Source organism: Natator depressus, chromosome 17, assembly GCF_965152275.1.
Source record: "Natator depressus isolate rNatDep1 chromosome 17, rNatDep2.hap1, whole genome shotgun sequence".
In the NCBI taxonomy this organism is placed as follows: Eukaryota; Metazoa; Chordata; order Testudines; family Cheloniidae; genus Natator; species Natator depressus.
This window is the reverse complement of record NC_134250.1, coordinates 4,488,721-4,503,733: the sequence shown is the minus strand read 5'-3', so window position 1 is coordinate 4,503,733 and position 15,013 is coordinate 4,488,721. Positions and strand designations below refer to the sequence as shown.

The window sequence follows — 15,013 nt, the reverse complement described above, 5'->3', positions numbered from 1 at the left end:
TTATTAATCTCTCCTCATATGGAAGCTGTTCCATACCCCTAATCATTTTTGTTGCCCTTTTCTGAACCTTTTCCAATTCCAATGTCTCTCTTTTGAGATGGGGCGACCACATCTGCATGCAGTTTTCAAGATGTGGGCGTACCATGGATTTATATAGAGGCAATATGATATTTTCGGTCTTATTATCTATCCCTTTCTTAATGATGCCCAACATTTTCTTCACTTTTTTGGACTGCGACTCCACATTGAGTGGATGTTTTCAAAGAACTATCCACGACTCCAAGATCTCTTTCTTGATTGGTAACAGCTAATTTAGCCAATCATTTTATATGTATAGTTGGGATGATGTTTTCCAATGTGCATTTCTCTGCATTATTCAACATTGAATTTCATCTGCCATTTTGTTGCCCAGTCACCTAGTTTTGAAAGATCCTTTTGTAGCTCTTCGCAGTCTGCTTGGGACTTAACTATGTTGACTAATTTTGTGTCATTTGCAAATTTAGCCACCTCACTGTTTACCCCTTTTTCCAGATCATTTATGAATATGCTGAACAGGACTGGTCCCCATACAGACCCCTGGGGAACACCACTATTTACCTCTCCATTCTGAAAACTGACCATTTATTCCAAACCTTTGTTTCCTATCTTTTAACCAGTTACCAATCCAAGAGAGGACCTTCACTCTTATCCCATGACTGCTTGCTTTGCTTAAGTAATTCCTAGCAAGTCTAGAAGTACAGTATAATAATACAGTAGTCATTTCCCCCAAAATGACTGAAAGCAGCCTCCCCAACTTTCATAGAATCATAGAATCATAGAATATCAGGGTTGGAAGGGACCCCAGAAGGTCATCTAGTCCAACCCCCTGCTCGAAGCAGGACCAATTCCCAGTTAAATCATCCCAGCCAGGGCTTTGTCAAGCCTGACCTTAAAAACCTCTAAGGAAGGAGATTCTACCACCTCCCTAGGTAACGCATTCCAGTGTTTCACCACCCTCTTAGTGAAAAAGTTTTTCCTAATATCCAATCTAAACCTCCCCCATTGCAACTTGAGACCATTACTCCTCGTTCTGTCATCTGCTACCATTGAGAACAGTCTAGAGCCATCCTCTTTGGAACCCCCTTTCAGGTAGTTGAAAGCAGCTATCAAATCCCCCCTCATTCTTCTCTTCTGCAGACTAAACAATCCCAGCTCCCTCAGCCTCTCCTCATAAGTCATGTGCTCTAGACCCCTAATCATTTTTGTTGCCCTTCGCTGGACTCTCTCCAATTTATCCACATCCTTCTTGTAGTGGGGGGCCCAAAACTGGACACAGTACTCCAGATGAGGCCTCACCAGTGTCGAATAGAGGGGAACGATCACGTCCCTCGATCTGCTCGCTATGCCCCTACTTATACATCCCAAAATGCCATTGGCCTTCTTGGCAACAAGGGCACACTGTTGACTCATATCCAGCTTCTCGTCCACTGTCACCCCTAGGTCCTTTTCCGCAGAACTGCTGCCTAGCCATTCGGTCCCTAGTCTGTAGCGGTGCATTGGATTCTTCCATCCTAAGTGCAGGACCCTGCACTTATCCTTATTGAACCTCATCAGATTTCTTTTGGCCCAATCCTCCAATTTGTCTAGGTCCTTCTGTATCCTATCCCTCCCCTCCAGCGTATCTACCACTCCTCCCAGTTTAGTATCATCTGCAAATTTGCTGAGAGTGCAATCCACACCATCCTCCAGATCATTTATGAAGATATTGAACAAAACCGGCCCCAGGACCGACCCCTGGGGCACTCCACTTGACACCGGCTGCCAACTAGACATGGAGCCATTTATCACTACCCGTTGAGCCTGACAATCTAGCCAGCTTTCTACCCACCTTATAGTGCATTCTGTATCTCCCACAGTCCATTCGCCCCACAATCTTTATCATCATTATAAGCTCTGAAAGCTTCTCCCCCAAACTTTAACCAAAATAATAAACATTTTAACCATTTCCCCCCCCACACACTGCTTAGGAGTGTATATTGATAGCACAGTGCAAATACATACCAAGGGTTTGTCTATACTAGAAACGCTACAATGGGACAGCTGCAGCAGCACTACTGTCGCTTAGACACTCCCTACAGCAATGGAAGGGCTTCTTCCATCACGGTAGTAAATCCACCTCTCCGACTGGCAGTAGCTAGGTCAATGGAAGAATTCTGCTGTCAACCTACTGCTGTCTACACTAGGGCTTAGGTCGGCTTAACCATGTCTCTCAGGGGTTTAAATTTTTCACACCTCTGAGTGATGTAGCTCAGTTGACCTAACTTTCTAACATAGACCAGCCCTAAGATGGCAGGGAACAGATGGACTGACAGGAAGACAGAATACTGGGCTAGATGGACCTTTGGTCTGTCCCAGTGTGGCCGTTCTTGTGTTCTTATGTACTCTGCCTGCGGCTTCATCAGTCTCATAATAAATGAAAGTTGTCAGAAAGATGAACCGTAATCTTGCTGTGTGTGCCTACAGCACCAAGCACAACAGAGCCCTGCTCCTAGTTGGAGTCCCCAGACCTTATTGTAATGCACATCAAGCATAACAGCAATAGCCAGTTCTCTGTAGGCCACACAGTCCACAAAACTCTTATATTCTCAGTTATTTTATATCAGATCACTGCAGTTGCTCCTGTTTTCCATTCCCCTTCTCCCCCCCCCCCCATCCCACAGGGAACTATTAGCTATTGTGCAGCATCAGGAATACCCATCATCAAGAAATCCCTGCTACTGACATTTTGAAACTAGAACAAAACTATTAACTGTTGTCAGAGAACAGCTGCCTGTAGCTCGAGGTCTGTTTTAGGAGAAAGCTCCTGGGAGTCTGATTTCATAACAACTTGCCTGAGCACAACGCTTGTTGCCAAACTTTGCATCTAAACAGAGCTGGGAATAGGCATAATTGCTTAGAGCCCTGAGCAGCTCAGGGGGGCCCCCTATTAACTATTAGTATGGGGGGGCAAAATATTCCTGTTTAAGGCCCCCAAATGGGCTAGCATCAGCTCTGCATTGAAGCCTCTCAATCTCCGGAAGTGGGGGAAAGAGAGAGAAGTCAGCAGAATGCAACTCAATCCCCCTTCATGTCAAGGAAGTGAGAGAACATTTTGCTTTTGCTTCAGTAACTACATTGTAAATGCTTTTCACCCAGGTTCACCTCTGGATTAGAGACACAAGCAGTTCAGCTTTAAAAAAAAAACAACCAAAAAAAAAAAAAACACAAAAAAAACCCACCCCCCGCTCTCCCTGCAAACAGTTCATATGCCATAAAACCAAATGCAGAGAGATCTAGCATTGAACCAACTCCAGAGTATATGTAGTGATTTATCGCCAGGGTTAGAAGCCTTTTAACAGACGGATCCTCATCACCTCTAATCCTGAACTGCTTGTTGATTCCTTTTTGGGAGGAGGGTGGGAAAGGTCGATTCACCCTTTTGCTTATATCCACGTTAACATAGTGCATAAAAAGAAAAGGAGTACTTGTGGCACCTTAGAGACTAACCAATTTATTTGAGCATGAGCTTTCGTGAGTTACAGCTCACTTCATCGGATGCATACTGTGGAAAATACAGATGTTTTTATACACACAGACCATGAAAAAAAAATAAAAATCGCCCCGCAGCCTGTCTCTGGTTTTGCTCCACCGTCCTAAACTAAACCGCTGTCCCACCCCACCCACCCTGCTTGCTGCAGAGAGTGACACTGTCCCAGGAGGCTGGCACACCCTCAGCGATTATTGCCCAGGGTTATTTTGTTTTCTTTTCTGAATTGCGAAGTACAAAAACTTCCTGCAAAAGCGGCTTGAGCCCGAGCCGCTCACAGTCACCCCATAACAACGAGCACTTTGCACTGGTAGATTTAAATACAACCACATTCCCCCTCCTCAGCAAGCTCCTCTTTTGTGGGGGAGAGGGGGTTGTTTGAAAAATGCCCGCACCCCGTGACCACATCTAACAGGAGATGCTGCTAATCCTCACAACCAGGCACGCTCTCTGTTGTGTTTGGCGCTCACTGATTGCTTAATTGGAGGCTGCAAGTAACCACGTCCCCCGACCCTCTTACCGTGCATACACGTTGGTTGCTGCTCCCTTTCCATGCACCCTCGTTGCCCTCTAGCGACAACTGCAAGGAAGCGGGAGTCGGGAAGCAGCGAGATCACGCCAGCCCCGGCTCCTGCCCAGCCAATCAGAGCATCCCAGCAGGAGGCAGCCCAAGGGCTGTGCGGAGCTGGAAGCACGAGCCCAGGCGTTAACTGTCACCGTGCGTGCAGAGTTGGGCCCAGGCGTCACACACTGCTGCAAGAGCATTACGAGGTGCAGATTGCAGCCCTGGGCAAAGCCTCACCTGCTTGCAAGGTGCATGCAGCAGTGTCAGCACTGGAAATTGCATGCGGAGCTGAGCCATGGCTCGCTTGCAGAGAAACGCCAGTGCTGGCTGAGTTGGTCATAGTCTGCCTTACTTGCTTGGTTTTCTCAAGTTGGGACACTTGAAAAGAAGGGACATGGGAGACTTTGCATGATAATTCGAACCTTTTGCAAAGTGCTTCATCTGCTGGAAATCTGCTTTTAAGTCCTTCCCAAGGAGTCAGACTGGGACCAGTGTTGCCTGTTTCCCCCACTCCTCACATGCCAGTGCCGCTGAAGGGATCTCCTTGCAAAGGAGACTCAGCCCAGCTCTGCCAGCCCCATGCAATGGCATTGGTGCTGCTGCTTGCTCAGTAATAAGGAGGGATGCAGAGCCTGCTGGCAGTCCCTGAACCAGACGGAGTTTTGACCATCACTGGCGGATGGCTGGAACGTGGTCTCAGTCCTGTTCCTAAGGCACAAGCATTCACATCACAAAAACATCTCATATTTATTTGCTTAGGTGTGCTACACATTTCTTCCCTCACTCCACAAACCATCACTGAAACCCTTTGCTTTGAGATGGGGGGGAGAAGAGAAATAGGCAGTATTGGGTGAGTCTGACACCCAAAACAATAACATTCAACACAAAATATGATTTTTTTTCAATCATGTTTTTCAGTCTGTCTTTTACCTTGAACTCCCCTGCCAATGGGTGTATGAGAATTTCTTGTTGAAAAGTCAACATTTAATGCGCACAGAAATGCCTGCCTATCCCTGGCTGCTCAGACAGTCTCCACTGACCCTTCTCAGCTCTAAGGCAGGGGAACTGCCAGCCATTCCCTGTGACTCTCTTGCCCGAGCAGCAACACGTCTCTGCGTCCTGCTGCCCGGGGACATCTCTACCTAGGAGTCAAAAGCAGCACTTCCCTGACTCTCCCACCTGGGAATTCACCTATCCCTGGGTCCCAGCAGCACCAAGTCCCCAGCTCCCATTGCCCCAGATCTCCTCTCTGCTCTAGGATCATACATAAAGGGAGTGATCAGTGGCAGGGCTGGTCTACGACCTTAGGCCCCCAGGCTCTCACAAAGAGCTCTGCCCACCCCTACCCAGCCTTGCAATCTGCAGGAAGGGAAAAACTCATCACAACAGCTCCTCCTGCTGGCGACAAAATCCCATGGCCCACAGCCAGCCCAGGAGAGTTGGCAACACAGCAACAATGGCTGCTTCTCCCCCTTGGCTGGCAGAGCTGCCATCTGAACACTCAGCACCCTCCTTAGTCTCCCTCCTGCCCTCCATTCTTCCACACCCCATAAATCTGTCTCCTGCTCCCCCCTCTCTCTCCCTGCCCCTTCTCACAGTGTCCCTGTTGCTCCTCCCAGCTCCTGCATCCAGTCCCCTGAGCCACGGATGATGGAGCGGCACCCATTTCGCCTGTAGGCTGGCTTTAGTCTCACTGAAAACAGGGGGAGGCAGCAGCCAGCTTTACTAAGGGCAGCCTGACTTCCACACGTGGCTCGACTGCAGGAAAACAGCGGCCATGTTGCTGGTGTCAGCCCCCTTGACAGTAACAGGAGAAAGCAAACATTCGTAGGCTGGCACTTTTCAGCAGGTTTTCAGGAGACAGGTAAGACCAAAAAAACCCACGTCGCAAGATTTTTGATAACCTGGTGAAAACTGGCAATACTGCATAGGGGTCATTCCCTAACAGGCCCCACTTCCTTTCTCCAGCTAACTCCTGTGAGGTTGGAGTAGTGGACTGAGCACAGGGCTGTCTGGCCATCAGCACTTCTCTTTCCACCTCTGCCACTGACTCATTGAGTGGCCTCTGTCTCTGGCTACAATACCCTACTAACACACTTCTGTTTAGTACTGACAATACCTCTCTCTTGTAACACTAACAATGCTTCAGCCCTTCCTGCTGAGAGCTCCAAGAGTGACTGGTAAACACTTCTGTCACTTTCCAAATGCTAGGGACCAACACTCAGTGCCTGCCAGCATACACACTAGTTAACTAAGCCCCCCACAAGCCTCTTCATCACTCTCCTTTCCCCCAGAAGGCAAGGCTTTATTCTCTTCTTTTGACAGGTGAAGAAACTGAGGCACAGAGACTAGTTCAAAATAATACTCTACAGTAACACGGTGCACTAAACACATCATTGCAACACATGATTATTGGTCCAATTCTACTCGTATTTGCAAGGGAAGAAAAAACTGAGTAAGACCTAAATTCATGTGGCTTAGCCCGAGATTCTCAGGGAGAAAACCCATGTTAGGTAATGAGTTATAGAGAGGAGGATCATTTACTCTCTTAGGACATCAGGAATCATGCATCATTTACAGACCTTTATGGAGATGAATTTCTGGCTCACATGGCAACTTGTGTCACCTCCCGACTTCTCCACATTGCATAAATCATCCCTCTTGCTGACAGGCTGCTGCAAACAGGCTCTTCTCCTCCCTCCCATCCAACCAATTACTCAGCAGAGGGGAGACAAAACAGCCTTCTCAAAGCGCCTGTTAGCAGCAGAGGAGCAGGCAGGCCACACGTAGGAGAGAGTGAGTGCCTGAAAGCCTGCCAAGCTTGCCCCTGGTCACTATACATCTGCTAGGATTGCCTCCAGCATTCGCGTTTGGACACTGTGACTACATGGACCAGGAGGACCTTGGCCCAAGAGCCCTGGACGGGAGGGGAATTTGTGTAGCAAAAGTCCAAGTAGGTGAAGGGAATGATGGGGCATAGAGAAGCAGAGCTACAGGGTCACTACAGGGCAAGGGGGTGTGGCAGTGGTTAAGAGAGGCTGAGGTTTAACTAACTCGGGTATATGAAAATAGAATCATGATTTTGTAACAGGCATAAAAGGTTGAAAACACCAGGCGATTGGGCAAAGGCTGCAGGAGATCTTTGCAAATGGGACAGGTAGCTGCAGGGTGACAGGCAGCAAACTATAATAACAGAGTTAGTTAGTCCCTGATCCTACAAAGACTTAGGCACAGGCTTCAATTTACACCCGGTATGAGCATGTGGTGACCTTTCCACACTCACAGAGCATAAAATTAAGCCCACGTGCAAATCTCTGCAGGATCAGGGCCACCAACAGAGACTCTATTCAGGTTCTTCTACCACACCCATCACCAAAGTCTATGAACTCCAGTTAACACGAGGAATTACAGTGTTTGAGCGTCATCCCTATGGAGTACTGACCATAAACTCCCTGAACATTAAATCCCACCAAATGGGGGTAAATCCATCCTCATCATCGTATCCACTCATTATACTCCACACCTGAACATAGCCATTATATGAACAACATACCCCCATATCTCAGTGTCCGTACTTTGACCCGTTAACCTTTTACCCCCAATCGGGGATATTGCAGATTATGTATTCCGTAGGCCACCCGTTCCTAAACCGAATTTCGCACCCCTTGATAATCTGTACCTTATTCCCTGATAACCAGAAACTTCTATGCTTAAACTCTGTCCCGTTTTCTTTCCACTTCAACGTCATCTCAATACAATTATTAAATCTGTTAAAAGGAAAGAAAAACCAGGATTCTGCCTTGGAGCCAGGGGAGACTAATTGTAGCAATGTCACGACTGCTCCCATTTACCGTTTGTACAGGAGACACGGACACTAGCCAGCAGAGCGCAGGCCCCGTCTGCTCTGCCGAGGGCTAACCAGGGACCCGAGCAAAAGCAGGGCATTACTGGAGAGCCCCTTACGTGCCTTCGGAGCAGGCGCCGCGCCCACAGAGAAGGATGGCAAGTGGCCTGTGACACGAAGCGGTCACCAGCCAGCTCGGACAAGCTCGGTAACAAAGGCCAGGCTCGCCCTGGGCCGTGCAATGGGCTCTGGCGCTGAGGTAGGGCGCGGGACACACCCGTCAGGGCTGGCGGGGTGGCGGGCCCCGACCCGGGCCCCTGGGGGCTGTGGTGGGCAGGGCGGCAGGTCCGTCGCCTTGGAGACGGAACAGCCCCTTGACCAGCCGCTGCCGCCCGCCCCCGCCTGCTGCGCGGGGTCAGCGCCCGGCTCGGGGCGGGGCCCGGCGCTCGAGGCGGGGGTCGGGGACACACGGACTATTTGTTCTCGCGGAGGGCGCGGGCGCTGGCGCTGAGTCGCTGCCATGGAGACGCGTCCGGAGGGGAGGGGGGGGAGCCGGCGGCGCGGACCGGGCCCTGGGGAGAGGCGGTGGTTCTGGGGGGGAAGGTGATCTCCGGCACCCCGGGGGGGGGGGAGCGCTGTGAGGGCCGGACTAGGGGTCTGGGGAGCAGGGGCCAGCAGGGACGGGGGGGCTATGGGGGAGTAGGGTCGAGGGCAGGGTCTCTGGGGCTCTCTGGAGAATAGGGGTCGGGGGGAGGGACTCTGGGGAGTGGGGGGCTGGGGGCTCTCTGGGGAGTTGAATCCAGGGGGTAGGGCCTGGGGAGAACAGGGGTCTCTGGGGGCAGATGCCTGGGGGGTAGAGATATAGGAGAGATCACTAGAGAGTAGGATCAAGGGGGCAGGGATTGGGGGGACTGAGGGCTCTGGGGCGTAGGGTCCACAGGGCAGGGACTGAGGACTCTGCAGGGGGGCCTCTGGCATCAGGTCCTGGGGGCTCTGGGGAGTAAGATGCAGGAGGACAGACTTGGGGGAAGGGTGATGCGGGAGGAGATGAACTGAGTGGACTAGGTGCGGGGGGGGGAGCCTCTGAGGGGGGCTGTGTGGGCCCTCTGCTAGGAAGATGGTGGACTGTGCAGCAGATGAAGGGGGCACCGAAAGGCCCTTCAACAAGTCTTTCCCCCTATTTGCAGGCTCAGCAGTAGCTCGGTGTGACAGCCAGGGTGTGCCCCATGCAGAAGAGCCCAGGATGCAAAGGGGTGCAGAAATTGCTGCCTGACAAGAAGAGAGGCAAGGCCAGCAGCAAGAAGCTGGCTAAGGGGTTCCTAACCCCTATGCTATCCTCATCCCCACCACAGGCCACATGCAAGAAGAAGCCAAAGAAGAAGAAAAAGAAAGCAGACCAGGATGACAGTAACTCCAGGAGCAGCGGGCATGGCAGCAGCCCCTCCACCTCTGAGGAGACAGGTTAGCAAAGCTGTGTTATAGCAATGGGTGCCAGTGGGCACAGCACCTGAGGGATGGGGGCACAGCCTGCAAGAAGTGGATGGGATGCAGGTGTGCATGGTGGAAAGCAGCTGTCACTGCTCAAAGGCCACACTGCTTCTGGCTATGGCCAGGTTGGCTTTTGCATAACATATTGCTAGCTCCAGTGGGCCCAGTGCTCCAGTGGGCCTAGTGCTCCAGTGCCTTGGACCATCACTTACACCAGCACAGTGAACGGAACATGCTACCAAATGAGAATGGCAGATTTATGCCCTCTTTGCCCGGTGCACGTGACCACACAAAGGGTAAGGTAGTGGAGAATCGAGTCTGTCTCCACTTCGCTGTCCCTGCTGTTTGTGAGGGAAGTGCACTATCACCTTTAGAAGTTATGGGTATAGTTACTGACTGTGCTTACCTATCAGCCAGCATACGTACAGATTGCCTGCTATACCCATGTGCGTATGTTGGAGGGTGTGAGGCTCTGAATCTCGGGGAAACACCCTACACCCCCATGTTCATCCTTATAATATGATTGTGTGGTATCCAACGCAAAGTTTGTCATGTCGGGTGTCTTCGGAAGGCTTATGATGCACTGAGCATTGTTGTTATAGTAATGTTATAGGTTGTAATTTCATGTATATAGCTATGAGGTTGAAAATGTGTCCTCATGGCTTAAAACAAGCCCAGGCAAAACTCTCCAGGAACAGAGAGGCAGTTCACACCTCATCATGGCATGTAAGGGAGAAACCCAGCCTAGCCTCACAGGAACAAAGGACACTGGCCTAAGAAACAACAAAGGACCTGTTGGACTCTTGAGTGCGTAACCCCGCTTCCCTTGGTCAGTTTGGGACTACAATGAGGTAATGCTCACCTGACCCTGAAGGGAGGGGGCAAAGCCAAGAGGGAAGAAAGAACATGATAAAAGGGAGATGTTTGCCATGCTCTTCCTCCTCCATCTACAGACATCACCACCAAGCGCTGAAGCACTGATCAAAGTGGAAAGCCTGGCTGAAGAGCAACCAGGCAGCCTGTGCTGAGAAGCATCTAAGTTTGTAAGGGCACTGAAAGTGTTAAGATCTGCTTAGAATGCATTCTGCTTTTATTTCATTTGATCAAATCTGACTTCTTGTACTTTAACTTATAATCACTGAAAATCTCTCTTTGTAGTTAATAAATGTGTTTGTTTATTCTACCTGAAAGTGTGTGTTTGGTTTGAAGCATGTCAGAAACTCCCCTTGGGATAACAAGCCTGGTACATATCAATTTCTTTGTTAAATTGATGAACTCATATAAGTTTGCAGCGTCCAGCAGGCATAACTGGACACTGCAAGACGGAGATTCCTAGGGTTGTGTCTGGGACCGGAGATATTGGCTAGTGTCATTCAGTTGCACAATCCAAGCAGTTTATGTGCCAGAGGCTGTGCGTGAACAGCCCAGGAGTGGGGGTTCTCACAGCAGAGTAGGGTAACGCTGGCTCCCAGAGTCGAGGATTGGAGTGACCCAGCAGATCATCAGTCCAGATAACACCACTTTTGGTGCGTACTTTTTGGAATGGGTAGCTATAAATATAGAAGCACACACAGTCTTGAGCTGAGATTGGCTCTATTTACGTACCTGTTCATAGTGTAGAAAACTACTATTATACTGGGATAATTAGACATCCTTTTTCACTACAGTGCAATCATAGGAAAAAAAGAAGAGATTGGCTGCTGTAGATCCCAGGAAATAAATCTGGGCTTTTGGTGAGAAGGAATCTTGTGCATTTTAGAACCTCCACCTAGAATTATAGTCTGTTAGTACTTCTTGCTGTAACCTTTGCTTTTATTTTTTTAAACAAATGGTTTATTGGAAGGTTTCAGAGTAGCAGCCGTGTTAGTCTGTATTTGCAAAAAGAAAAGGAGGACTTGTGGCACCTTAGAGACTAACAAATTTATTTGAGCTCAAATCAATTTGTTAGTCTCTAAGGTGCCACAAGTACTCCTTTTCTTTTTGGTTTATTGGAAGTACACGTAGCTCCCTCATGTGGACTGTAGGAGGTGTAGGACATCTGTCTGAGAGTAGGTAGTTTCACAAAACTGTAGCAAGATTTGAGGTAGCTGGATATATTTTAGATTTTCTTTCACAGAGCTGAACTGCAGTTGGTTGAATGTTCAACATTTAATTGATGCAAGTCAAAATTTATCTGACCTCTAACGAACAGTATTTGGCTTGCTGGTACATCAACAGAGTGGAGGTTAATTTCAAAACTTCTTAACTGGGGAGGTTTTCTTCAATCATGTAAAGAAACAGAACTATTCAGTTCAGTACAATTGTAGAACGCCTGTTAAAATTATGTCAGGCATCTTATTAAAATAACATTACTCACACTATTAAAACATCAGGGATTTAAAAAAAATCTGACTGTTTTGTGAAGTTAAACTTTAGAAGGGAGCAGGATTAATTTATTACAATGACAAAAGTTAGTTAGTATAACCATTGGTGGAAGCTGAGGCCTAAATGGAGCAAGACTTTAAAAAATAGCTCCAGCACAGATTGCAAGAGAAAATTTTTCTCAGTGGTATCATTTCACTAGCTCTTTAACTGGAGAGACAAATTAAAACTGAAATTAATCCTAGTTGTAGCAGGTAACAAACTCTCAATCTGATTTTTTGAGGGAGGATTTATGAAAACTTTCTCTCGTTTAGGACTGTAAACTTTTTGGTACAGGGACCATCTCATTTCCCTGGTTGGCAGAGCATTAAAAGCCTGAGGTGGTGTTCAAATAATGGCCAGAATTTCTCATTTCAATTTCTGCCATTCTTTTAACTCAAATGTTTAACATTCACATTGGAAAAAACACAACACTAAAGTGCACACAACTACTTTACAAAAACGCAATAGTCATACTGGTCTAATGGACATGATGCTTGTATCAAAGTGTTATGAGTACGTATTCCTAAGTACATTTTATATGAGTACAGTTGTTCTATAAATGGCATCAGTCATTGAGCTAAATACATATTTCCCCTCAACAATGAGCTTTTATGTGATAGATATTTTGTTAACAAATCTGGTTTCTTGACAGTGAGTCTGTGCTATGTTTAAGGATTTTTTTATCTGTAACTTTCTCATTACCATGTGAACAGTAAAGCCAGAGGTGACAGTGATGCCATATAAGCTCTCTGCTAATATAATATTTATCATTGCAACAGATAAACATCACAGCAAAAGCAAGAAGCATCAGACCCTCTCTGCTCAGTTACTTGAAATACTAAGCCTCAGGAACGATCGTGACCCAGCACAAGGTGCTGTAAAGGGGATTCACATTGATGCAGAAATTAATAAGCTTTTATTATCAGCTTCCACTACTTCAGGCTCTACCCAAACAGAGCAGGACATTTCTGATCAGATCAATGAGAGCCTTCGATGGGATGGGATTCTTGAAGATCCTGCCGCTGAGGAAGAAAGACTGCGTATCTATAAACTGAACAGAAGGAAACGCTATGGGTTATATGTCCAGCAACAGCTACCCACAGAGCCACGTCTGACTGTCAAGCATTTCCCATTACTTCAAAACAAAGATCCATACACAAATAGTGGTCAGACAGCATGTCAAAAGGATCGCTCCAGTCCTTATTTTCAGGAAAATAAAGATGAAGAGGTCATGAATGCTGAGCTAGCTACAAAAGTGTCAGAACTGCAACCAGCAGCATTACCAAATATTTCTCAGGAAGTTGTGTAAACCAGTATTGTTCTCTATTTTATATCTGTATTTAAAACAGTAACGGCAACAAAACCATTACTTTTAAACTTTGTATATACCTTTGTTCACGGCCACGTTGTTAGTGGGATTAATTCCCCATACTAACAGGGTATTCTGTTTACTTCTGCCAGACCTTTTATAAAACACTACATAGAAAGTGGACAATAAAACAATTATTTTGATGGTTTTATTAAAGGTTCTCTACATCCTACAACTCTGCCCTCAAGTACCCTCTTACTGCTTATATGTTATTCATAAATAGTAGTGTCCTACTGGATTATCTCATTGCTTTTCAAACATGAATGCATTAAACCTCACAGTACCTCAGTGAAGTGGGCAGGTGTTAGCCCATGTTGCAGATGGGGAAACTGAGGCAGTAAGTAGCTAAGTGATTTGATACTGTGCATAGAGGGTAAGCGACATGCAGATAGGCTTACCTAAGGTCACATACAGTGCAGAATCAGGATTAAAATCCAGGTCTCAGTGCCTGGTTTGCTCTCTAACTGCTAGACAATACTACTTTCTTCTGTTACAAAAACGTATTGTATTGTTCCGTGAACTTGGAGATTTAAATCAGAAGCAAAGTGTACTAAATTGAAAAGTGCCCTTTTCTCAAGTGACAGGATTGTCCTTGTCAGTATCATGATTGCTGCAGCAACGTGCATCGGTGACAAAAATGAACTAAAAAAAAAAAAAATTAGTCTTTCACTTAATAGGCTTCCCTGCCCAATCCATCAGCCTCTCAGATGCCCTTGCTTTTCATCACACACAGTAATGTCTTTCATACAAACTCCCTCAGAATACTTTTACAATATTAGAATATTTTAAAATAGCCAAGGGCAGACAAAAGGAGATGTTCTGGGGAAAAAAAGACCAAGCATCTGAAAGGAGAGAGACAAGAAGTTCTCGTAACTTCCCTCCACCTGCTCAGAAATATGTTCCTTTGATTTTAAAACACTTCTTAAACCCTGTTTGAATGCATTGGTCTTTTCTAACAACTATTGTCTTATATGCATAGGACTCCTCTGTTTTCTGTAATATTTTATCACTGAATGATCTTCTAATCCTATTGCCTTTAATTGGCTGCATGCCACTGGCACTTTTGCAATGGCAGGTTGGTTCTTTATAAATATATTCCGTTTCAAGACTAGATTCCAACGTCATTATTTGAAAACCAAGCGCTTTTGCAAAGGGGTGGACAAATGAGCAGCAAAAAAAGTAAACAAAAAACTCTATTAGGAATTAAAGAATTGGTATTTTGTTGCATCAGTTCCTACCCTTCTATTGATATTAAAAATAAAATCTATAAGCCTGGAAATTCAGAAGTATTTAACAAGACAGTAGGCATCCAGACACATAAGTTCTCTGACAAGAACAGCTTGTCACAAATCAAAAAATTTTTTTTAATATATAATAAATTCTAATAACTTTTTATATACCGTGCCCATCACTGTGGCATCTGAGCACCTGAACTCTCCCCCCCACTTTTAAATCCACAATCAAAAGAGAGTTTTGTCTGTTTAAATACTCAGTTCATTTGAAAACAACAACTGCTTTGTTTGCAGTATGTGCCAAAATACATATCAGAAACCAGAACTAGCTCATTAGGAATAAAATGGTACCAGATGTGAAATACATGCCGTGGAGAGGATTTCCAATGGTCTTAAAAGCACTTCTTCAAGTGTCTTACTAAACTAATGAAGCCATAGCATTTGTATTATATTTTTATAGGGAATTTTATACTTGATATGGCTTATTAGAGAATTTAGCAACAATCAAGTCTGATAAAAGAAACAGAAGATCTAAGATCAGTTGAAT

The 15,013-nt window shown here is 46.5% G+C and overlaps 2 protein-coding genes across 4 annotated transcripts in view; one reads left to right on the top strand and one right to left on the bottom strand.

Moving 5' to 3' along the window:
- Positions 1–4,152, bottom strand: part of RPH3AL (rabphilin 3A like (without C2 domains)) — a 96,385-nt gene extending 92,233 nt beyond the window's left edge. For both annotated transcript variants that reach the window (XM_074974555.1, XM_074974552.1), the window contains exon 1: positions 4,086–4,152. The gene's annotated coding sequence lies outside the window, so the exon portion shown is untranslated. The remainder of the gene's footprint in view (positions 1–4,085) is intronic.
- A 3,840-nt stretch (positions 4,153–7,992) lies between these two features.
- LIAT1 (ligand of ATE1) lies at positions 7,993–13,320 on the top strand. Of its 2 annotated transcripts, none has more exons than XM_074974794.1 (3): positions 7,993–8,233; positions 9,162–9,435; positions 12,645–13,320. In XM_074974794.1, exons 2-3 carry the CDS (start codon positions 9,201–9,203, stop codon positions 13,172–13,174), a joined length of 765 nt encoding a protein of 254 aa, XP_074830895.1. In that variant the 5' UTR covers positions 7,993–8,233; positions 9,162–9,200; the 3' UTR covers positions 13,175–13,320. The 2 variants fall into 2 exon arrangements, with proteins under 2 accessions (XP_074830895.1, XP_074830896.1); XM_074974795.1 differs by lacking the exon at positions 7,993–8,233 and adding an exon at positions 8,475–8,577.
- The last annotated feature ends 1,693 nt before the right edge of the window (positions 13,321–15,013 follow it).

Coding starts and splice junctions, on each gene's coding strand:
- LIAT1 (XM_074974794.1), top strand. CDS start 9,201: ATGCAGAAGAGCCCAGGATGCAAAGGGGTGCAGAAATTGCTGCCTGAC. Junction 9,436..12,644: donor CTCCACCTCTGAGGAGACAG/GTTAGCAAAGCT, acceptor TCATTGCAACAG/ATAAACATCACAGCAAAAGC.